The following is a 23,300-nucleotide window of genomic DNA, read 5'->3' as shown; positions in this document are numbered from 1 at the left end:
GGCAGATCAGAACCATGCTAGCCTTTAAAATTCGTCAGAGCTCATAAACAGCAAAAACAGAAACAAACACTAGGCTACCAGCAGAAACAAGGAAATCTGTATTAGAGCAACTCATGCACACACAAAAAATATGAACCAATGGCAATGAAACAGTGACAAGAAAGAGAAATGAAACATTTCCACAACTTCAGTCATGACATTTTTAGGATCTGTAGCTTGCAGGTAGTTTCAAATAGTCTGACAGGGAAATGCTTTTATATTTTTTACTATCCACAGGTAATAATCAATTGCAATTGACTTCTCGCGTGTAGGAGAAATTCAGGAACATTTACAAGCAGATTTTATAACTGTCTGCACTAAATCATGATCTATTTTACGAGATTTCTAACCCTGCTTTTGTTTCAGCTTTGCTTTGCATGGCATATTTATTTTATTGCCTTAAACCTAAAGACCAGGAAATACCTGGAACACATGGTGAGGCAGTGGAAATGTCAGGATGGGTAAATTGATGTTTGCTTCAGAAAGCATTAGAATGAAGACTTACTGCTGCTATTCTTTCACTTTACATATGGCAATGTCTGACTTGTACAAACTGCCTTGTATTACTGATAGTAAACCATCAGCCCTGGAATAATGCAAAAGGAGGAAGTAAGTTTTGGAGTTAATGTATTTGTGTTCCAGTAGCAAGCAAACTATCACATATTTTTCATACTATTGTTTACAGATCAACATAACTAAAAAGAGGAAAAAACCCAAACAACAAAGAAGCACCAGGGGCAAAATTTATAACAAAACTAATGAGATAATAGAAAAGACAGAAGAATTACTTAGGAAAAAAACTCGTTAATATGCAGTATAGTCTGAAAAGAAATAGTGAATGAGATCCAGAAATAAGCTACAAGGAAGTAAAGAAGAGAAGGAGAAATTTTAGACTTCCCCAGAGTTAGACTTGCTGGAGGAGGGGTTAAATTTTACTTCCCTATTCTTTTGTGGGCTCAGCTTGAAACATTCTGGTTCCAATTTTCTCAGGTGCTGCATTTCTCTCATTGCTTCTACCTTTGAGCTTTCAGTATCTTGAAAAGTGAGGTTCAAACCTTAGCAAATTAACAGTCAAAATTATGGGACTTTTGGATGTGATGTCACTAGTAAAGGTTTATATGCAAACTACTGTAAGCAGACTTATTACATATAAATGAAAGCTAGTTCCCTTTATCAGAGGATGGAGTCCATCACTATTTAATGCATGATGAATCAAAATTACTATAGCTGTGTGAGAAAGGAGCTAATAAACACCATCAGTATCTCTATTTTCCAGATGCAGAAGTAAAGACTGCTACTATTTACCGTCCTCAAGTCTCCTACTATGCTCACTTCTCCATACAGCTTACCTATTAGAAGATGGACATAAGGGAAAGAAGGTAATGAAGAATGAAACAATATTTCACATCAATTTTTAGATCCGTGGATTAACCTTATGTGAGACATTTTAGGTATTCTGCTCTCTTTTTACAGTTTGGAGTACATTGAGAATGCAGAACATGTTTATTTTTTAATGTAGGAGGTAGGATTTTTAAAAATACACATATTACTGATAGTAAAAGTAAGATGATACACAGTCTGCCTCAGCAGATAATCATAATTATTACATATCAAGTAAATCTTGTCTGACTAGAGGGATTAGTTTTAGAAAAGCATTACACATAATATAAATACACAAAAGAAACCAAATATTAGAACATTTTAACTTGGGATACTGAAAGCAGTCATAGAATGCTTGTGGGAAGCAGGAAGAGTCTGTATTAGAAAGATCAAAGATCTATTAGCACAGATGTTTATTAGAAGGATCAAGGATTTGTCAGCAAGGCTCTGTATTAGAAGGCATCCTTTTTTATTTCCATAATCTCACAAGCAGAAATCAAGTTGTTGTGCAATCTCAGTGCAATTTACCCATGCAACTTCATCATGTGGTTCTGACACACTTCCATAGAAAGCCCTGCACCAGCATCTAGAGGGTGATTTCTTCTGAGCTTGCACTACTAACCATTCTTGCACTACCAACCATTACTGTTCTGTAACCATGATGTTACAGAATAGCCCTCATGTTATCCCTGCTTTTCATAAAACATATGTCATGCCCTGCTCTTCAACAGTCCTTGTACACAACTATCCTAACTTACACTAAGCTATGCAAAAGTCTTTTGCTTTTCTGTTTAGAAAAAGGCCACTTCTAAAATGTATTCATCATATGCCTGTTACAAATTCACAGGGATAAAAGAAGGAACACTGTGCCACAAAAATTAGTATGTAATGGTTCTTGCCGCAAAGTGAGGAATTGAAAATACACATCTGAGAACAGTAAGAAGTAGCATGACATTTCAAGAGCAATTCAGATGTAGTCAGTAAATTGATTTCCCAGACCAACTTGCAAAAGAAAAAGCAAGTTATCACACAGTGCTCTGTGATTATGAGAATTAAGTCAAAAAAACTTTGGATAATTGAAGTGGTAAAAAGTATCACATCAAACATCTAGAGACCATCATGGCTTTTTATGAGTTGTAATAGTTTCAATGAAGATTTAGTGCCCAAGACAAAAAGTTTGAACAGGACCAATGAAAACAAAAGTATGACAATGATCAGGGAAAATGAGGAATATAATATTTTCTTTTTGTACAGCTTTTTTGCTTTACTGAAAATACAAAGTTTAAACCCATACTTGACTTCATTGGGCCACAAGCAATGTATTCTGGTAAATTTTCGTAGTGCCTGCTGACTGAAATCCAGATGGTAATGATAATAAATTGCTGAAGTTCCATCAAAGATGGAAATGATCCTAAGTATTGTTTTTCTCCTTGATTCATTCAGTTGATCATGCCTGTAACTGTCCCAGCTCATTTATCCAGAGGGTTTATAACACTTGTGTCAAAAAAAAAAGAGGTAATTTTTGGTCTCACTTCATATAAAATTTTTAGTGGTTGTCCAAAATCCTTCTGTAAGGAGTAAGAAGGATATTTCTTGTTGCTTTGGAAAATTTAGACTCAGTATTTCCATTTCAAACTGTAAAAGCTCTGTGCTCCATGGAACTATATGATTCAATTTTCAACATAATGTATAGACTTTATTCCATTCTACAGACAGAAATGAAAAGGTGCTTATCTTGACTGGATATTATAAGCATGCTCTCAGGACTGAAACTGGTGGCAAAACATGAACATCAATCTGCTACATGCTTAAACTGTGGAACTCTTGAGCAAAAGCTTGGGTAGCTCGTTGAAGTAGCCATGCTTTGTACAGACCTCTTTGGTATGTATTTATTGTTACTTACTGGGTCCTATTTTCAGAAAACACTCATATGTGTTTTCACCACAGTGCATTGTCAACTGAGGTTGGCCCAGTCTGGTCACAAGGGTTAGGACTGATTTTGCGTTAGTGACAACTCTCACAGTGTTCATAATGTTAAGTTTACAAGAAGTATTTTAAGCAAAGGAACATGAAGATCACAGAACATTTTACAATCTAATCCTTTGTAATAACGATTGAAACACACATCTGAGTAATATAAATAAAATCCTATTATTTTCATCCATGAAAGGTCATAATGCTTTTCTTAAGTAAAAGAAGCATCTTAGTGTAAGATCCTCTGGAGCTACCTTTGATAAGTACCCTTGCTATGATTGCTCCTGCACATGGCAGGGTGGTTGGAGTAGATCACCTTTAAAGGTTCCTTTCAACTCAAATCATTCTATGGTTCTGTAGTTCTATGATTACTCTCCACACAAGTTTAACAAAGGATCTTGAAGAAAATCCCTGCACTGTTCAGTAAACAAAACAACTAGAGACACAGTCACTGATTCAGGGACCTTATAGTCTAATAAATAATGGAAAACCCTTTCCCAGAAACATTGTTTCAGCTATTAAAATATTTGTTTTCCAGCAAATGTATGATTTAGAACAGTAAACACGTTTGGTGTCTACATAATGAAATTTAGCAGCATCAAGCAAGGAGAGCTTTGTAGACTCATAACTTCCACTAGAATAATCAGAACAGTTTGGAAAGCTAAACAATCAAGCACACTGGCTTTCCTCCAGGTTTAAAGCAGGAGTCAAATCAACACAGAAATTCACAATAATCTCTCAGATTTCACTCTGGAATATCAAAGTATTAAAGGACTAAAGAAGAGGTACTTGGTCCTTTTTAAGTTTAATGGCTCTGGTAGACAGACCCTTCTTTAAATTGTATTTCCCTGCAGACCAAGGTATCCCATTGGCAGCACTTCTGATGTGATCCTGCTTGGTTTTAGCAGGTATAACACAGGTGTCCTTACAATATAGAAGGAAGTGGGGACATTGAACTCCACAGCTGGGAGCTGGGAGGATGGAAATGTCACCAGGCTGACCAGTTGGCCTGTGTTCACCTCCACACAGACTGCCTCATACACTTTTGCAAACAAGGTTTTGCAAGTGGTCTTGCATCCTGAGACATCTTGAACTGGTAGACTTTGTTACAGATTTGAAATACCAATATTGCAGTTGATCTGTTCACTCCTACATTCAATGTTTTTGCTCTGCTGCTGACAGACTCTGCAACATTACTGAGCTGAGATCAGCTATGTTTTCCTAATGACTATGCTTTTCCTAATCCCTCTCCTTCTACTCTCTGTCTTATTGTAATACAAAGCTAGAACCCATACTAAGCATAGAACTGTGCCTTCTGGAAATAATCCAAAATTACAAACTCATCTTAATCAAAAGCAATCAAGCTGTGTTAACAGGCATCCGACTTGGCTTCATTTGACTCTCCCTCCGTGAAATGGAGTATTATGCTCACTTAGTTAGAAAAGAGACTATCTTCTTATGCACCTATGTACACAGCAAAAAGATTATATTGTCCCAGTCACAGTTTCTTTTATCTTTTTCTGTTACTGAAACTCCCCTGCCTTCTGTACATTTTATAATAGAAGTAAGTTTATTCAACAGCTTTCTTCATACACTCTCACATGTGCAAAAAGACACAACTTTTTGATATCTTCATGAAATGCCTAAACTTATTCTACTTTCTGTGAAGGATCTGGATTAAAAAAAAAGAAACAAAGAAAAAAACTAAAGAAAAAAGTTTTAAAATCCTAGGTCAGAAAATAAATAAGAGAATAAACAAAAAACAAGCATTAGATCCTCATACAAACTACAGCTATTCCATATCTCACCATCAGAAAGAAGATTTTTTTTTTCTATTTCAGGAATTTAATAAAAAATCCTAACCATGCATATTAAAATTTGTTTGAAGGCCATTTCTCCAGCCTGTTTCAGCATATTTTGTAGATATAATCTCTTGTTCTCATTCTCTCAAACTCACCGTATCCAAATACCATCTCACCTGCTGTTCTTCTTGTCTTTTGCACACTTGCTGCAGTCCCTTGTTGGCCACTCACCACGCAGGAAATATATTGTTGGGACGATTGGTTTATTCCTGATGTTTACATGTGACAGCCTATTTGCATCATTTCAGTCTGCTCTCCATCTCCCTTCAGCCTTCAGATGAAGAGATGTAATTTCTCACTTCCTCCTCCTTTGCTCACACTATCAGTGAATTCTCACTTTCCCTGCATTGTTTAATTGTTACCTCTTGAATATTTTCCACTGTCAGTTTTTTGTTCTATGACAAATACAATAATTCTAATAAGGCTGATTTTTTTTTTCTGTAGATACTTGGATAGAATTGAGATGAAATTTTATTACATTTAAAAAGCAGTTGTGTATATCATAGAACCTTTCAGAGCCTTTCCGCTTTTAGCAGCATTACTGAATACAAGCTGACACTCTGGCATGATACACTGCAAATTTTCTTTTGTATCTCCAGCTTCTACAGAAAGAAAAACTTCTCAGAGAGGCACAAGAACTTCTCCTCTTCATAGCCTATGCTGTTTCTGGGATGCAGAAGGTGAAAGTCTCCAGTCTTGCTGTACAATCAAAACAACCTGCAGGTAGTGTGCTAGTAACAACTAAAAGAAAGTAAACAGGAATATATAGATACAAATATATACAGAGGTTTTTTCCCTCCATTCAAATCCTCCCTGAGATTCAGGATGAAATATTTACTAAGAGCTACATCCTCATGCATAAGCTGAAAATGCTCACCAGCACCACTCCTCTGCCTTTGCCTATGAGAGAAGATAGAATTGTAAGAGAGTTTCAACTTCTAAAAATATCAGGGTTAGAAATTTATATGGACCAGTGTTTTAGGATCTGGAACTTATCCAATCTTTCATTCAGAATGAGAGTCTGTATCCCAGTAATAATTTGAAAATAAACTTAAGTAAATCTTAATTAAATCTAGGAAAAAACCTGCAATCCATCAGCCAGAAATACAGGAAATATCAATTTGCATTTTATCAGTGTTATACTCACATCAGATCTTTACGCAGATCATTGCAATCTGATTCATGTAACAGCAAAGATTCCCAAAACTCTCCTATTTGCACAACAGCAGAGACTACCCACGCCTTATGACAGTGTATAACATGCACCAATAGCACAGCTTGTAGGCTGATCTTACTCAGGTCATAAAAACCCTGACTATGTTGAAAGGACTTTTCTCAGGATGCTGTCAGTTTCAGTTTCATGCTGAATGTAGCTCACTTCTCTGCATTGCCGAGAATGTGCATGCATCCAACTTAATTATACAAAGCATTTTGTAAAATCTATGTGCTCAAATTCTGCTTTTGATTATACCCATGATTTTCAGTGGGTTTATAACTTTAAAAGCAGTGTACAGCATTGTCATCTGAACTTGCATTTACTAGGACTGTTGTACATTCATCGAGTTACATTTTCTTACGTTCATCAGATTAATTTTACAAGAATTCATCAAGCAATTACCTAATATTTATAGAATCTATTTCCTCTTAATTTTTATTTAAGTTGATGTTATTGCCAAAAAAACCCAACCAAACAAAAATAAACAAACAAAAAAAACCACCCAAACCACTATGAGGCTAATCAAACACTTCAGTGAGGTTGTGAATCTCCATGCTTACAAATACACCAAACTTTTCAGGACAAAACCTGCACAATTGTTTTTACAATGTCACTGCTTTGAGTGGAAGATTGGATTAGGTGACTGATAGATCCCCTTCCGATAAGAAAGAATTTTGTTCTATCAAACAGCTTTATCAATGGATGCACCTTTTCATTTTTCATCACTCTATCTTTTAATTTATGATGACATAATGAGTGAGAGACATAAAAGAGATACAGATGTGTTTGTGCTACAGGTGGGACACACATAGTCTTTTGTCTCCTATTAGATTCTTACTCCTCGTGAGAATTGTGCTCTACCTCAACACAACAAATGATTGTGGCTTTACCCTTCCAAATCCTAGCTGGTTTGGGATGATGTATGGTGATTGCCTGCCTCACAGTATCAGACTGATTTATGAAATTATGTCTCCTGCTGCCTAGTACAGATCAAACTTTACAACAAAACCACTGTTACATTACTTTATTTTTCCTCAGTAAGCTTGTCATATGTGGCCCTGTCACACATAGTAATTCACAAGTGGTCTCACCATTTCCCAGAAAAGCTCCAATGACTTCTTTGGCAGAAGTCAATGATTTGGATGACAGAAAAGAAACACCAAAGTTACTTCACAACCACCATCGCCATCTTCTACTCATTCTTAGCTAGTCCTGCCTACAGTAGGTTTTCTTCATGTGGTCCATATTGGAGCAAGGAGATAGCTCAGTGAAATTGCCCAAGAATCCGTGACTTGCCTTGGGCATCACATGAATCCAGTAGTATCTGACTTGCCTGGGACAATCATACACTTGCAGAGCCAGAAAAATTTGGAGAGAGAGAGAGAGAGAGAGAGAGAGAAAGGGAATCTGAGACAATATGCTGAAAACCCAGAAGTCCTACTGTTAAGGTCTGCAAAAGCAGAAATTCCACTCTTAGTGTCTTTGTTGTTTTTCTGGCTAGCCCATACTTGAATGATGCACTATTGGAAGTTTTTTAACCAAAGGGGAAAAGGGACACAGTTGAAAGTCCTGCAGTTCTGCTCCATGAAAAGCTGTGCAGGTCAATAGTAATGATTCTATTTTTTATATCATTAGATCTTTATTGGAATTGTAATTATCAATAGCTTTCATATTCTACAAAATTAAATGCCACATCACAAAGCAGGCCACCACACTGGTTCGTAGTTACATTTGTAAAATAAATGAATCCTGAACTAAAATAGCAATAAGCCAATGAACCAGGCTTTTCTGAGCACTTTTGGAAATCTAATAATGCTTGGCTACTAGAAAGTAAAGTGCAGCTTACCGAAGCTAAGTCTGCTCCTGCTTGCTGCTGTATTTTGTCTTCCAGCTATCCGAAAACACTGAAGCATCATGCAAATGTTTTTAATGGAAGGAAAAAATGTTATTACACATATAGTGCTTAACTACATTTTTTGTGTTAGGATAGGAAGGATTTCCACTTACCCAGTTCTCATGAACTAAATGTGTTCTATTTTCACTTTGATGTGTATTCTCCCTCTGAGCGGAAAATACTTGACCTGAAACCACTTATGGCATTGAAGGATAAACATGTGGGCCTGTCTCCCTGTATTCATAAAAGTGAAGCCAGAAAACTTTAATTATACTAAAAATTATACTTAATTTCTAAAATAAGGTTAGACAAGTTCAGCTTTGTATTTCAGATATGTATAAAAAAGAGCTTATTTAGTGACAGCAGGGCTTTTCACTTTACCAGTTATTCACCAAATGTCCTGCTTTTCTAAAGAAGTAGCAAAATTTTATGCTTTCCATCAAGCACTCAGGAATTCAAGCACTGTCATTTTAGAAGTTAGGGTTCAGTTAAAGAATTTCTATTTTTATCCCCTCATTTCATAATCTTACTCATCTGATATACAGCACTTTCAACAGTAACTTGGCCTTTCTCCTACTGGGAAAAGAGAAATGTAACAGTTCCTGCTGTACAGTAGAGTTTGATAAAGACATTAACTTCAGTTCCATAACACTAAGCAAGCACTGCCTCGCAAAGGCTTATAAGAACTAATAAGAGGAGACTTCTTCACTTTTACTGTAATATGCACACAACTTGTCCAGTCTCAAACAGGAAGTAGAAAGTGAAAAGGTCATCTTGTCTGGAAAGGGAATTATTTATGTGGTGATATGATTCTATATTTTTGTGCTGAGTCAGTACTTTGTCTACAAATGATATTTCAAAAACCTCTCTGCAGATAATTAAAATTTGGCTACTACCTTCAATGACACCCAGATTCAAAAAGCATGTTGGGAAGCAGGAGGAGATATTCAAGTTCACATAGGAACCTTGAATATCTCCTCCTTGAAGACTCAAATGGGAAGAATCAGTATCAGAATACACAAGGTCTGCAATGAATCAGGGAAATGACTCTGTAGTAACTATTTTACTTAACTGTGGTTGACCAACCCCATCATGATTCTGAGAGACATTTCTCTATTTTACTAAAGAGGACAGCTTTCTGAGATTATTAAACAGAACCTTGCATTAGCTAGTTTGAATACTGCCAGCAGTGAAGCTTTGGCATTTATGAATGAGGACTGTGTCCACATTCTTGACACTGCACAATACATTATTTATTTTCAAATAAAAAATAAAACCTGAGCCCAATGAGATTCCAGTCCTCTGCCATCTGTTCTTTGTAGGAGCCATTAGAGGGAGGTCATGGCTGTAGATTCTCTCCTACACCTAAATCTTAGATACTGTTTTTTCTCAGAAATATGCAAATAGAGCTTACACTACCTGCTGACAGGTCGAGGAAACCAGAAAAAACCACAAGAAAAACAAAAAAAGATTTTTTTTAAAATTTTTTATTAAAAAAATACAATTGTGAAGACCATTGTAATAAATTTTTTTCAGCTGTGTGTGATCCCCTCCAAAAGACTATGTACTTAGCAAAATGTAACATAACAATAACTTATGCAATGGGGTCCAGGAACAGGTTTCTTCAGCATTTCTATATAATCACATGTGCAGTTATTTCATGTCCTTGAAGTAAGTAGGTTTTCCTTTTTCCATCTCCAAGAAAACAAAATGGTAATCTTAAGAAAGGGCTGTTTTTCCTAAATGTCCAAAGAATTATATTATTCCCAGACTGTAAGTAAGAAGACAGTGAACAGTAGCCAGCAATATCATGAGGAAATTAAATGTCCAAAATGCTGTTCAAATAAAATATCAAAAAGCTTAGTATTGTTTAATTTCCAAACCATAGTTACCAAGAGTTTTAAATCATCTTTTTCAGGCTTAGCTGAGAGCATGGGGTATTTTAATAATGAAAATGCCCTGTACGTATGGCAACTTGTCTTGTTGCACCTTTTATGAGGATCAAAGTATTGAAAAGATTCTTTAAACTATGGAAAACCAGTTATGTGCAGAAAATTGAGAGCTCAGGTGAAGAAAGAAGAAAAGGTTCAGAAGATGATCTATCAAGAGCTAGCTATGAAATTCATGATGGTCATAGACCTAAAGTGCTTTAATTGAAAGATACATTCAATTAAATGAAATCTTTGAAAGACACATTTGCCTAAACTTGAGAAGGTAGAAACTTTGATATTTAAATAAATACCTCAATATCTAGTAACATATACAAAAGCCTGCATTCAATATTTTTTTATGCTATAATAATTATTTTAACTTCATTACATTTTTTCCCGTGTTACAACAATATAGAAGACTGCCATCACACAATAAATACAAAAAAATTAATATCCCCTTCAATATATAGAACACAGAACATTTGAGTGGACAAATCTTCAGAATAGAGGGAAAAAGTCTTCCCCTGCTCTCTCTAGGTCTTCTCAATTTGTATATCTGTAACGGGAAGAATTATATGAAAAAATTATCAAATTACAAAATGATGAAGGCACAGAACACTCCACAGTTTTGCACCCCTTTCCCAGAGTTTGAAGGTACCAAAAACTTTCCTTCATTGTCAAACTTAAAGATCTAAAATACATTAATTAAAAAATCAAACAGGAAAAGATGATCATAGGAGGAAATAAAAGTGGTAGTTCAAACATACTGTTGGGAAGTCCTCTTTAGCAAATATAGGGAGAGTGCTGTTGTTTAAAACCTTTTAAAATTCTTTCAAATACATTTAGTGCTCCCTCTGTCAGTATTCCCAGTGGCATATCCCAGACCCTAAGTCTTTGGATTGGAGATCAACACCTGCAGGACCAGCAGGCTTACCTGTAAGTTTACTGCAGTAAAGTGTAGCAGGGAGGGATTTGGGATGCAATTAATGCAAGTGCTTTAGAAGTCAGCAAGAAAGTGAGAGAAAAAAACCTCAATAATTTCATCCTCCTGTTCCACACCGTAGGATGTTTCACAGATTTGAGATATTTCATCATATATTTTCTTGCTTTGTTGAGACAGAATCGCAAAGCTTGAGACCTGCTCAAGTGGCTGTGACAGGTTCCTGTCCCCTCCCTCACTGCCATCATCACCCTTATAGACATGCATGAACAACTCTTTCTATAGCAAAAGTGCAAGCTGGAAAAAGCGACTGGTTTGGGTTTTTATATCTCTCCACATAACATTTTCCTTTGTATATCTTTACTTTCTATTTTAAAAACCAGATTAATTATTTGATGTAACAAATAGTACACAATGAGTTATGATGGTGAGTTTGTAAGACACAGAATGGGAGGCTGTATTATCTCTGGAAGGCTCTGTCTGTTGAAGCAAGAGGCTAAATAAACCAGTCTTGAATCAATGCTCCAGTCACCAGGGATGGTTTATGCTGTGTAAAATTTGCTACTAATTTTTCCTTCATCATTTATACTTACATTTCAGCTCTCTGTCTTCAAAAGAAGCATCTCTGCAGTTTTGTGTATTCTTATCTTTTGACAGTTCTGTAAGCAAAGGACATACATACACGCAGCAGTGAGCATAGCTTAAACTTTTCCTATACTGATAGATCTGTGTTAGAAACTGCCACCTCAGTCGACTCAGGGTCTAGAGCGACTTGAATCCAGAGCAAGGAATGAGATTAACACCAAATGCTGTGTCTGTTTGGGCAGGTATTCTCAAGAGAGTTTTTCTTAGGAAAAATGCCAATGGCCTGCATGAACCAGTTTTCACACAGAAGTTTAATTTGTGGTAGTCTCCAAAACCCTTACCACAAATTAAAAATGTCAGCCAGTAACCATCTTGAGAGGCAGCAAAAGGATTTTAATCTCTTCTCTCCTGCTGTAAATATTAAGTCTCTTTGCTCTTTTCTTCATTTCCTTCAGTACCACCTGTCATGGTGGTACTGGCCTTCCACTGAGCTTTGCTCATAGTAAATAGCATTAATACCACAACACAGAAACTAAAGTTTCCCCAAGTTTCTCTGAACAGGGCCAAACTGTCTGTCAAGAATGTTGTGACAAAGACCCTCAAATGCATGCTATGATACTGGAGAAAACAGAGGAATGTGCCAGTGCAGTTCGAATTGCAGCAAGAAGTCTGCACATCAGAATGTGATGCCATCCTGAGGTATTATGTTCCAGGGAGCCTGCCCCATCCTATTGCAGACTTTCCAAAACACAGCATACTGCTCTGTCCTTTCCGTGTGCATATCAGGAGTGCATCAGTTCCTGGAACAAGTATGCTTTTCTTTCACATTTTCCTTTCAAAGGATGACATAGTCATGAAGAGCCATTCTTCAATTGTAATTTATAGTTGTTATGTAAATGAAATGAAGAAAGCAAAATCAAAATGGAATTTAAATCTCCACTTAGTTGTCACCATTATGAAGTTAATTCTCAAGCAATTATTTCCACAAGAATCACACTATGCTAGATTTATCTCATATGTACATACTTGCTATTGATGGACTTGCCACAGGTGGTCTGTTGCCCTTATTTGATCTAGCTGAAAGAAAACAAAAAAAAAAATTAAAACCAACCCAAAATACTTGCTTTAGATCTAATGAGGCACTTAAACACATTGGTGGGAGGGGCAGACACTACATAGTTCAATCATTTGTTCTCAAAACACTAAATTTCTTCCAAAACTTTAAAATAAATTCTTCAGTAATCCCAGTCTGTTGGTCTCCTTTCCAACTTCCTTTCTTGTTTCTAAGCTGGAACTCCACTGATACTATGCACTAACATCACTGGAAAATACTTGTTCAAATGGTTTCCCATTGCATCTTTTCACCCAGAATTTGAACATATCAGAAAACAGGGAACAGAAAGGGGATCATCTTCTCAATGCTTTTTGAGGGGAAAAATGCTCACATTCTGGAAAGATTCTGTTCTGAAAAAATAATTTGTCCAGTAACCCAGGGCAGCTTAGGATTTAAGGCAAAAACTTATTGCCACTAGTTTAGCTTTTGAATCAACTTGTAGTTTATCAAACACACACACTTACATGTGTATGTGTGTATATATAGATAGATATGAAAGCTAATGTGATGTGTATTATCACATACACACACAAACAATAAATATTAGTCAGGCAACCTAGGAAACTTCTGACCTTCAATGAAATCCCCAGTGGGATTCTTCTGAGCAGTCAAGGATTTTGCTGTCCCTTCTTCCACTTTCATGTTCTCCTCCTATTCCTATTAAGTTCTTAGGGCAAGTATATTCTTATACTTGCAAGATTTCTACAGTCCTCTTGCAGCCTGTTAGAATCACCTGCAAGCCTGTTAAGCTTATGAGTACTTCTTTCAGGATGTTTCCATAGCCACCCTCCTCCCCCCCCCAACCTATGAAAGAAAAAGAAATTAACAGTACTTCTTTCAGTTTAAGTAACAAGTTTAAAACCTTTTTTTTTTCTTAATTTTGGGTGATAGCTCTAGTCTTTTCATACTCAGACAACCTACAAATTATTTCTTTAACTTTTTATTTTGTTGGCTAGCAAGTGAAAACAAATTATTGCCAATGCTTTAACTTGCCAATGCTGAAAATATCCAATATTAATTCAGGAAGTGAACTGAGAAAGCTCAAAACTTAATAAGGAAATCAATGAAATATTCACTTAAAAAACCAGGTGCTCTCACAGTTCTGTGAAATTTTTCAGAGAATGCAAAAAAGAACCACTAAAAAGCCACCAGTATCCTGTCTGCTACCAGCATTCTAGTCCCCAGACAAAAGGGAGGACACAGAACAGGAACCTCCAATTTCCAGTAGGTAATAATAAGTGCTTTGATGTTGCAATAGGTTAGACACTAATCTTACTGCTTACATCCTTACCTATAAGAAAGATTAACAGACATGCATGGCTAAGTAGGACTTGTGAGGGGCTGATAACCTGTTTTACTCTGTCAATTTGCTAGAATCTACTCAAGTCCAGCAAAGAAAGATAAAGAAATGATATGGTAAAAAACTCTCTCCACTCAACGAGGATGAATTAACAGAGCAGATTGATAACAACTGCGATACTCTAAAATAAATAATTTGCAAACCTTTTATTATGCAGAGCAGAAATAGAAGCACTGATCCAACAAAAGCAGTAGCAATGAGAGTTGCTCCAACAAAGCGTCTGCTCTCAGTCTGGAGAATGCCATCAGTTGAATCTCCAAGAAAAACAGGTGGGGGATAAGACATTACATAATTGCATAGGATCCTCCCTTTGCCTTTCATTTTCACTGTATTATTTTTGCTGTGAGCAATTAAGACATGATAACAGCATTACAGATTGTGTCTAAGGTCAGTCGTTAATTGTGCACATAACACTTTTTTCAAATAAGGTGGTGGGAAGATAGAACATATTAATTTTTTTTTTGTTTTCTGCATTCTATGTGATAGTGCCTTTGATCCCATCAGAATTCTGCTTGTCAAAGTGTTACATCTGGCTTAGTTTCCCATCAGGATTAAAGGAAAAAAGGTAATTGAAAAGCGGACACAGTTCCTTTCATCTGGTAATGACTGCTGTAAATGCAAAGGGTAAGTGGTCTCCTTGAAGCCCAGATATTTTTCTTGTTAAAATCAAACTTGCCCATTGAAAGAATTACTTAGTTTTCTCACTCTAAACATGCCTGTTTCAAACCCTTGTCATGTCCAAAAAGTGTGACTGCACAGGTGTTTTTAAAACTAGGTGGTGAACTGAACCAGGGAAATGACCTCACTGAGTAACAGTCTGACAAAGAGAAATGCTATTTTTGAGTTGGATTGGGTCTCCAGTCTGGCTGAAAACATATCAGGTTACAATACAGAAATTAATAATTAAAAGCAAAAGCAGCAGAGGAGCTGCTCAGTTGAAGGGTTTAGTTAGTTAGTTCATATTGGTCTTGCCCATTTATGAGTTTTCCTTCAATTCTGACTTTATGAGAAAAAAAATCTGTGCTCAATTACTTAAATTTAAATATGCTCAAAGCAAAGGCTGTAGTGGCAGGAAAAGATCATATTGTTCAAGTTTATGTGACAGTAATCATCAACAAACTCGAATACTCTTGGAAGATGGAAGGATTTAATTTCCAGGTGCTGAGTTGCATGTCTTCCAAATAACAGAACTTTTTAAACATTTAGATTCAATTTCCAGATACCTGCAGGTCACATAAAATTCCTGTCTTTAAATTCTGACCATACATGCATGATGAACATGTTAGTATGGTGAAAGTATACATTAATAACAAAACTTAATGACACCGGTATTTCTTTCTAGCCTCTTCAAAATTTGGAAAGAGAAACAAATCACAGCTGATTTGACTGGGACAAAATTACATTAGCACTTTGAAGTGTATTACCATAAATGAAATTTAGAAGTGTTACCTGCTATGTGTAAAATGGCAGTTGTATTTTCTTGCAGCTCTTTATTCCAGAATATACAGTAAAAAATCTCATCAATTCCACTTTTGATTGTAAGGGTACTTGTCACACGGTACAACTGGTCACTTGTAGTTTCAAATTTTGTGCTTGCCTTATAAGTCAAATCTTTGTAGTTTCTATTTTGCCATATCACTTCAGCTTCTGGGTATCCTTCTGACTGACATGTCAACTTCCATTCGTTGCGTCCTGTGCTCACCACTCCTTGGTTTATAATTCTGTAAGGAGCTAAACAGTTGGAAAAAAAAATCATTACCAATAGGAAGCTAGAAGAACAGCCTGTATTAAATGAAAGATACCTTTTCTTTTTCCCCAGCCCCCAGGGTCAAGTTTCAGCTTGGATTTTGACAGGAAAAGTAAGTAACACTATTGAGTCTGTAACTGGAGGTACAGGATCTATTACAATATGATGTGGTTTAGAAAGCTCACTAGGCTTTATGGTCTTTTCTTTACACATGTACTCTACAAGACTCCTTACATGTCATGGCAGATTTAAAGAACAGAACATGAATTCAACCTAAACAGAAGTGCCTGGTTACACAGCTGCACAAGCACCATCAGACAGCTCCTGAGGTTTCTTTAACTGCTAATCCAGATATATCTTACTTCAGGGTCTCTTCTGAAATCTTTTAAGAGTATCAGAGTATTGAAACTCTGGTAGTAGCACACGCACCCTTAACTTTCAGATGGATTGTCTTGTAGTCAGCTCCCCCATAGGCAATCACACAGCGGTAAACCCCTGCATCTCTGAGCTTCACATCAGTGATTTGAAGGAGAGATTGTCCCAAGTTCAGATTCTCTTTCAACAATTTTATTCTTCCTCTAAAGTCACTATGCTGATTTTTGAAGTCTTCCTCTCCTTTGTGAAGTATATAAACCTGCTTCAACTCATCTTTCTTTTCCCAGCTGACACTTAAATCTCTAAACTCTAATTTCCCATTCACTGGAAATGTGCATTCCATGGTCACATTGTTTCCACGTTCCACAATCCAGAGTGACTGAGGGGCTTCAACAGTAAATAAAGCTGAAAAACAAAATTTGGAAGAAAACTTAGTTTTTAAATAATACACCTAATGTTTAAAGTCATGTCTTACCATATCCACAGGAAATTTTAAGGACCAAAGTATCTGCTCTGGTCTGAAAAGTCAAACATTTTGGTATGTAGTTGTCCAAGTGTGTGACAAAACACAAGACCTCTGCTGTACACACACACAATGGGCACTCATATCTGTAGACACCTGCTTTGTGCTGTGATGCTGTGTGATGCTGTACTAAAAACAGTGAACTGTATATGCACAGCCCCTCAGCTGTTGCTTTGAGAAAACACTGCATGATAACAGGCAGTTGTTAGTGCCTCCAATGGGAAAAATTCTGTTTATATAAATGCCAATTTTTTTAATCCATAATGTTAAAGAATACACAACATTTCTCAGGTTTGATAGAGCCTAGAAAACCTTTGGTGTAATGCTAATGATACCTTGTTTGAAATGTTGCCTCTGCTGGAACACTGACAGGGATTTTAACCTGGCCCCATATCAAAATACATGCATCTAGTTTAATGTAAAGCCATGCTTAGACTTTTTCACTTAAAACATTAAGGGAAAAAACCTCAAATGCTAGCAGCTGAAGGAAAACTGGAGAAATTAACATTTCTGTGCTTGTACAATGAAAGAAAACACACTAAAATAGTTCTACTGCTTTTTATGGCTTCTTACCATTTAGGAAATGCCAGTAGAATAAAAATACATACAAAAACAAAGGCCTTCCCATGATGCAGATGGAACCTAAACCAATAAAAAATAGACAAATATAAATAAATACTCATTTTCTGAGTTGCACTGTCAAATATACTTTATAGCAATCCACACAAAGAACTGGATAGGTGACACTGAATTCCACCCTATTTAAAAACAGGATGAAACTGCACCCACTAGATAATCAGGCAGAAATCTTCCTGCATGGGTGGGTCCAGGAAAAACATCTTACTTTATTTGCTTTAAATATGTGTACTTGACAGATTGCTGAATCATCATCTGTTGATAAGTGAGTAAGTCACTCAAATACCCATATGTCACAAATACCCAGTTGTACCCCTAACTATAGCAGGGAATGTTGCTCCCATTAGGAGAATGAAAGAATTTTCTATACTGTCAGTGCAGGAAATAGAACTTTGTTCTTTCCCACCTGTTCACTTTATTTTAACATAAACACTGCTTTTTTACCCTGATCCCACAGTACACACCAAAAGGCTCACAAAGTTACATATATTGTGAAAACAATTCATGCAGTAGTTCATCTCATAATGCATATTTATGCAATAACAACTATGAATCAACTGTTCACACAACTGTGCCATTGTAAAACAGTGACAAAACCAGTCAACCTACAAGCAGAATCTATCGCCTTGAATTTCTGCTGCTTTACGTCTGAATACAAAAGTCATTTCGCATTTCTGTCAGAAGTTTTTCCCCTCTTTACTGACATAGGCTTTATAGTCCTACACAACACTTTAATATTTTAAAATGCTTATTAGTATCAACTCATACATTTAATCTTCACACACCCACTGCTTTTGGTAAGTCTGTATTTTAAGTGACAAATACAGAAAATAGTAATTTTTTAAAAAATAAAGTTCTAATTTTGGCCCCACAAATATCCACCAAAATAAGGATTGCCTTTAGCTGTTTTCTAGTGGTAGTTTCAGAATCTGTGTAAGAAAGTAGCAAATGTAATGCTCATGACACTTCCTAACTGATGAAATTCTATCTTGACTGCCATTCTTCACAATTTTTATGTTTCGTCCTTCCTTCTCTGATTGTCAACTTCAAGATGATAGTGAAAAAACAATTTTGTCTTGAATTCATAAGACACATGTGCCCTTACAGTATTGTGGCTTTAGGAAAATAGAGTCTTTCTAACAATTTGATTCAAGCTCCTTATTTTCCTCAGATTGCTGCCGCCTGATCCCAACAGCTGATTTGCAGCAAGCAATGCATATGGAGCTGAGAAAGGAAGGCAATCCACTACATTGTTAACAATGTAAGCATAGTCTGAAAACAGGCACAGGAAAAATACAAAGAAGATTCTCAGGGTGCAAGATCTGATTAATTCATAATTCCTAGGCTTCATAAAGTGGTTAGGTACCAGACTTACTCCTCAGCCACAAGTGATGCCTTTGAAAGCACTAGAACATTGCAGCCCAGTCCTGTGGGTCGCCAAGAGCTTCTCTGAACGGGGATACATCAGATTCCCCTGCTAGAGTAACAAGCACTCCAGACCACCAACTAAGCTCCAAAGGAAAGCTTCTCAAACAAGGTAGAGGTATACCCATCACATAAATGTGCCATAATCACCCTTATTCTAGAGACAAACCTACCTCTGTGACTGACTGGGTATTGTGCACTCCCCCTATCAGAATGACCAGAGTTGCAGCACACTCAGACTCAAAATACTTTCCATTTTTTTTAAAGTAGAGGCTGTAGACTGCTCGAAACAAAGCAGACTGCTTGAACTCATAGACTGCTTGGAACAAACAGTATGTGCTCTACAGTCAGGATACTGTAAGATACCCATACTCCTGCCTGCAACCCCTATCCACCTTTTTGACAGGAAAACTGGGTATTGGTATGATCTCCAGGAGGGGTGCTCTGATTAACTCCTGGAAGACAGGCAACAAGTTAGCTTTTACAGTCCTAAGACCCATGTTTATGTCCTGCAATTGCTGACACTTATTAGCATGCTTTCTCCCACTGTAGAGGAAAACGAGCTTTACAATACACAAAAGAAGTATGACTATTACTTACAAATTTCCTCAAGACTGAGAAAGTTTGCTTCTGTACTCAATTTTTCACTTTCAGAGGGAAAAAAATGTAGGTCCAGGTCAAATCCAGGTGCGCATGAAAAAAGAAAACCACTGCAATAACCATCATAGAACCTTCTCCTGTTTTATCCTGAGCAGAAGAATCCTCTGGGTCAGTTTGAGATCTTGACATCAATCAAAGCCCTTTACTAAAGCTTGCTGTTTTTCTTACAGTACCTACCACAATGTTTCTTAGAGCTTAGAGCTTAGAGCTTAGAGTACCTACCCTTTCTGTCCTCTTGCCAGCTTCAAACGTCTGTGGCAAATAACTTTTTAAAAGCAAAGTTTATTCTAAACTGTGCTAATTGCTCCTCAGTACTGCTGCTGCATGTTTCTGCCACAATCAAATGAAAAAGACAGGAAAAACCAGAACTCTTTGTCAAAAGACTTCATGTGACAACTTAAATGTTGTGACTACACCTACTTTAGGAAACTTCCCCATTATTGGAAAGTTCCCCAGCAGGGAAAATTCTGTATTGCTAACAGTGGTTCACTGTAACCAAACACACAAATACTGCAAAAGTTAGAACATAAAATGCCATGGGCATTTTAAGAAACACATAATCTAATCAAAGGTATGTGTGAGCACCAGTCCTTGGAACACCAAGTGGTCATCCACCTACACAAACTCAGGGTCCCTAGATTATTAATCTCAAGCCATGCCAAAAAGCTGCTAACAACAATTAGAACTTTCTACACAGTTTTCTCATGTCTGCAGAGGTCATAGGAATAGAAGTAATGTAAGAATAACAGGAAAAGCCTTTCCTACCCTCCTCTTGCAGACACAGATATTCTCTTCCCAAGATTTGGACACAGTGAAGGCCATTGTCTTGCTACTATGTAGTGAAAAAAAAGTTCTTAATTCTATGTACAATGTTAGCAAAAAATAGAGAGTACTGTCTTTTTCACTTTCTTGATTCTAGAAGTCCTTTAAGAATAGAGAGCCCCCCTCCCCCCTCAAGCATTAGAAAAAAAAGGATGTACTTACATTAACTTGTATACTGTAGAGGGAGGACAGAGTCAACAGCACAAAATACAACTCTAAACATATGTTTCAGTGTAAATCCATTCTCTTGTCTTCACATACATCAGAAAAAGGTTGAAATTCTCAGAGGAGTTAAAATATTGTAAAATGAGTGCTCTAAAAATTTTCACTGTTTTCTTCTTTCCACTTGACAGCCTGCTCACAGTATCTGTCATGGAAGAAAAAACACGTAATGTACAAAACTGATTAAGGTTAATGTTTTTACTTGATGTGTGAGATGAATGTGGAAACCATGGTATATAAAATAGCTGAATGTAACACTTAGGTTGTAACAACCTGAAACTACCTTAGGAGATTGAGGGGGTGGACATTCGCAGTAGGTGAGACTGATAAATGTTAATTTCCACTGTTTTTTTTTTTCTGCTCTTAAAAACAGGCTAAATTATATTGTGTCAGTAAAGAAGTAAAAAAAAAAAAGGTGCAACAGAGAGAAACTGAAACACATTTATAAAATACTGTGAGATCAGAGAAGCCACCTTTCAATGTAGTGAACTTTAAATGTCAGGAAATTAGTTTCTGCCTTTTCAATGCTTACCTTGAGGTCACAGGGTTGCATTTTCCTTGTAAATTTTTAGCAGCAAAAAAAAAGACCAGGACAGGTGGCGTTTTGTCGTTTTGTTTTGTTGAGTTTCTTTTTGTTCTTATTGTCTAATTTTGTTATTTATACACACACACTCATATATATATATATATATATATATATATATATATACACACACACACATACACATCTACATGAACATTGTACTATACATGCACATTGTACTATACACACACACAGTTCTGTGGTGGAGTTTGAGTTTTGGGGGTTTTCACCTCTTTTGCAACAAACTTCCTAGACACCTATCTCAGTCCTGCCTGCCACCGGGCATTCCCAAGCTGACGCCTTCAGGGACAACGCACCGGGCAGGCTGGGGCGGCCGCCGGCCCGTTCTCACCTCCGGGCGGGACGAGGTCGGCGCAGCACCGGCACGGACGGCGGCCGCCGGCAGCCCCGCGCCCCACAGAGCTGCCGTCCGGCTCCTCCCTGCCGGGCGGCTCCTCCCCGCCGGGGACTCTCTCCGCCGAAGCTGTGCGGAGCGTCCCCCGCCGCATTTCGGCCAGGCCTCGGTCGGACTAGGTGTGTTACACCCCGGCCCCGGCCCCGGCCCCGGCCCCGGCCCCGGCCCCGGCCCCGGCCCCGGCCCCGGCCCCGGCCCCGGCCCCGGCCCCGGCCCCGGCCCCGGCCCCGGCCCCGGCCCCGGCCCCCCCGCTGCGGGTGCGCCCGCCGTGGCCCTGCCGGGAACTGCTGCCGGCCGCGGCCCTTCGCGGAAATCCGTGCCGAAAACCCCCAGCGCCGTGCTCTTACGCCTCACGTTTCCCAGCGCTGCAGCCGTGGCGGAGCAGGGAGTTCTCTGGGCAGCTTCTCTGTTCCCGAGAGCCGTGAGCTCTAAGAAACAAAACCAAAAGCGACATCAGTACCCCGACCTCGCCCTGTGTCCCTCGCCTTTTCCTTATCCTTTCTTTTTTAACATTTCTTTTTGGTGAGATCATTTATTCACTTTCTAAACGGATGCCTTGCATGACCGATACTCATGCGGAGGATGACTCTTGTCAAAGGACTGGAAATGACACAGTATCCAGGGTATCCATAAATTACAGGAACTATGTTCTGCTTCTCCAGAGACAAGGAAGCAATTTATTTGCTTCTGTTCCCTGCCACTTAAAGAGCCTTCTGGGAAACAACCTCCAATTTAATAACATGATAATACAATCTGGACATGCAATGTTATGTATAGGTTTTTTGCTGTGATAATATTTCTTATTATATGAAACATAACTCTAACAAGATCTCACCCATAACTTTTCTGCGAGAAAGCAACCCTGAAATAAGAATATTACTCAGGACATTACCAAAGAACCAAAGAGCAGTTGTGAGAGCATTTTACTAATGAGTGTATTTACAGGGTAAAATATAAATCAAATAGAAAATTGTGATCCGTGGTAGCACACACGTCTCAGAGATGTGTACTGAAGGAGGGGAAGGACACCTAAACCTCTGTGCTTTCTAAACCCTAAGCATCAGGCACTGCCACCTGCAGTAGGAAGTTAATGGTTTTGTGGGCCATAAGCCAGCAGGTGTTTGAGAAACCACAGGAATTCCTACCTGGAAGCCATCAGGCTTCCTCTTGATACAGCACATTGATGTGCAGGTGTTTAACAGCAATCGGTTTAATTGTGTTCAAATCTTCCAAAAACATACAACATGAGTCCCTCAGAAAGAAGGATGTAAATATTAGGTTATGCAATAAAAACTCCTCTGCACACCCCTCACATGTACCTCCAGACAGACAAAGACTTCTGTCCCTGCTGCTTCCAGGCCCTTCCCAGAGGATATCAGCCTAACAGAGACATATCTCCACAAGCACAGAGAAGCACAGAGGTCTCAAGGCAGGTAGGAGCCCAAATAAAGGACTTAGAGGAAGCTCATATTTTAATAAGCTTCAAATTGTTTAGCAATAAACACGGCATTTGTAAATGGCAAATTTACTTACACAGCTATGTGGTATGCATGAGTTACAAAAGAGTCATGAAATAGACAAAATAATCATAAGCCAA

The 23,300-nt window shown here is 37.7% G+C and overlaps 1 protein-coding gene across 3 annotated transcripts; it reads right to left on the bottom strand.

The window, feature by feature from the left end:
* Positions 1–9,846: 9,846 nt before the first annotated feature.
* Positions 9,847–21,784, bottom strand: CD274 (CD274 molecule). 3 transcript variants are annotated; one of them, XM_084224949.1, is made up of 10 exons: positions 21,641–21,784; positions 20,646–20,850; positions 19,602–19,648; positions 17,514–17,582; positions 16,472–16,822; positions 15,745–16,026; positions 14,439–14,549; positions 12,848–12,898; positions 11,830–11,895; positions 9,847–10,852 (listed from the first exon to the last, which is right to left on the bottom strand). In XM_084224949.1, exons 4-10 carry the CDS (start codon positions 17,566–17,568, stop codon positions 10,830–10,832), a joined length of 939 nt encoding a protein of 312 aa, XP_084081075.1. In that variant the 5' UTR covers positions 17,569–17,582; positions 19,602–19,648; positions 20,646–20,850; positions 21,641–21,784; the 3' UTR covers positions 9,847–10,829. The 3 variants fall into 3 exon arrangements, with proteins under 3 accessions (XP_084081075.1, XP_084081073.1, XP_084081074.1); XM_084224947.1 differs by lacking the exon at positions 21,641–21,784 and adding an exon at positions 21,238–21,362; XM_084224948.1 differs by lacking the exons at positions 19,602–19,648; positions 21,641–21,784 and adding an exon at positions 21,238–21,362.
* Positions 21,785–23,300: the final 1,516 nt, after the last annotated feature.

Source organism: Fringilla coelebs, assembly GCF_963513975.1.
Source record: "Fringilla coelebs genome assembly, chromosome: Z".
NCBI classification, from domain to species: Eukaryota; Metazoa; Chordata; class Aves; order Passeriformes; family Fringillidae; genus Fringilla; species Fringilla coelebs.
This window is presented reverse-complemented; position numbering and strand designations above follow the sequence as displayed.

Excerpts from the sequence above, each read along its gene's own strand:
- CD274 (XM_084224949.1), bottom strand. The coding sequence starts at position 17,568 with ATGGGAAGGCCTTTGTTTTTGTATGTATTTTTATTCTACTGGCATTTC. Across the intron at positions 12,899-14,438 it reads TCTGCTCTGCATAATAAAAG|CTAGATCAAATAAGGGCAAC; the intron begins GTTTGCAAATTA and ends GTTTTCTTTCAG. Across the intron at positions 11,896-12,847 it reads GGCAAGTCCATCAATAGCAA|AACTGTCAAAAGATAAGAAT; the intron begins GTATGTACATAT and ends CTTTGCTTACAG.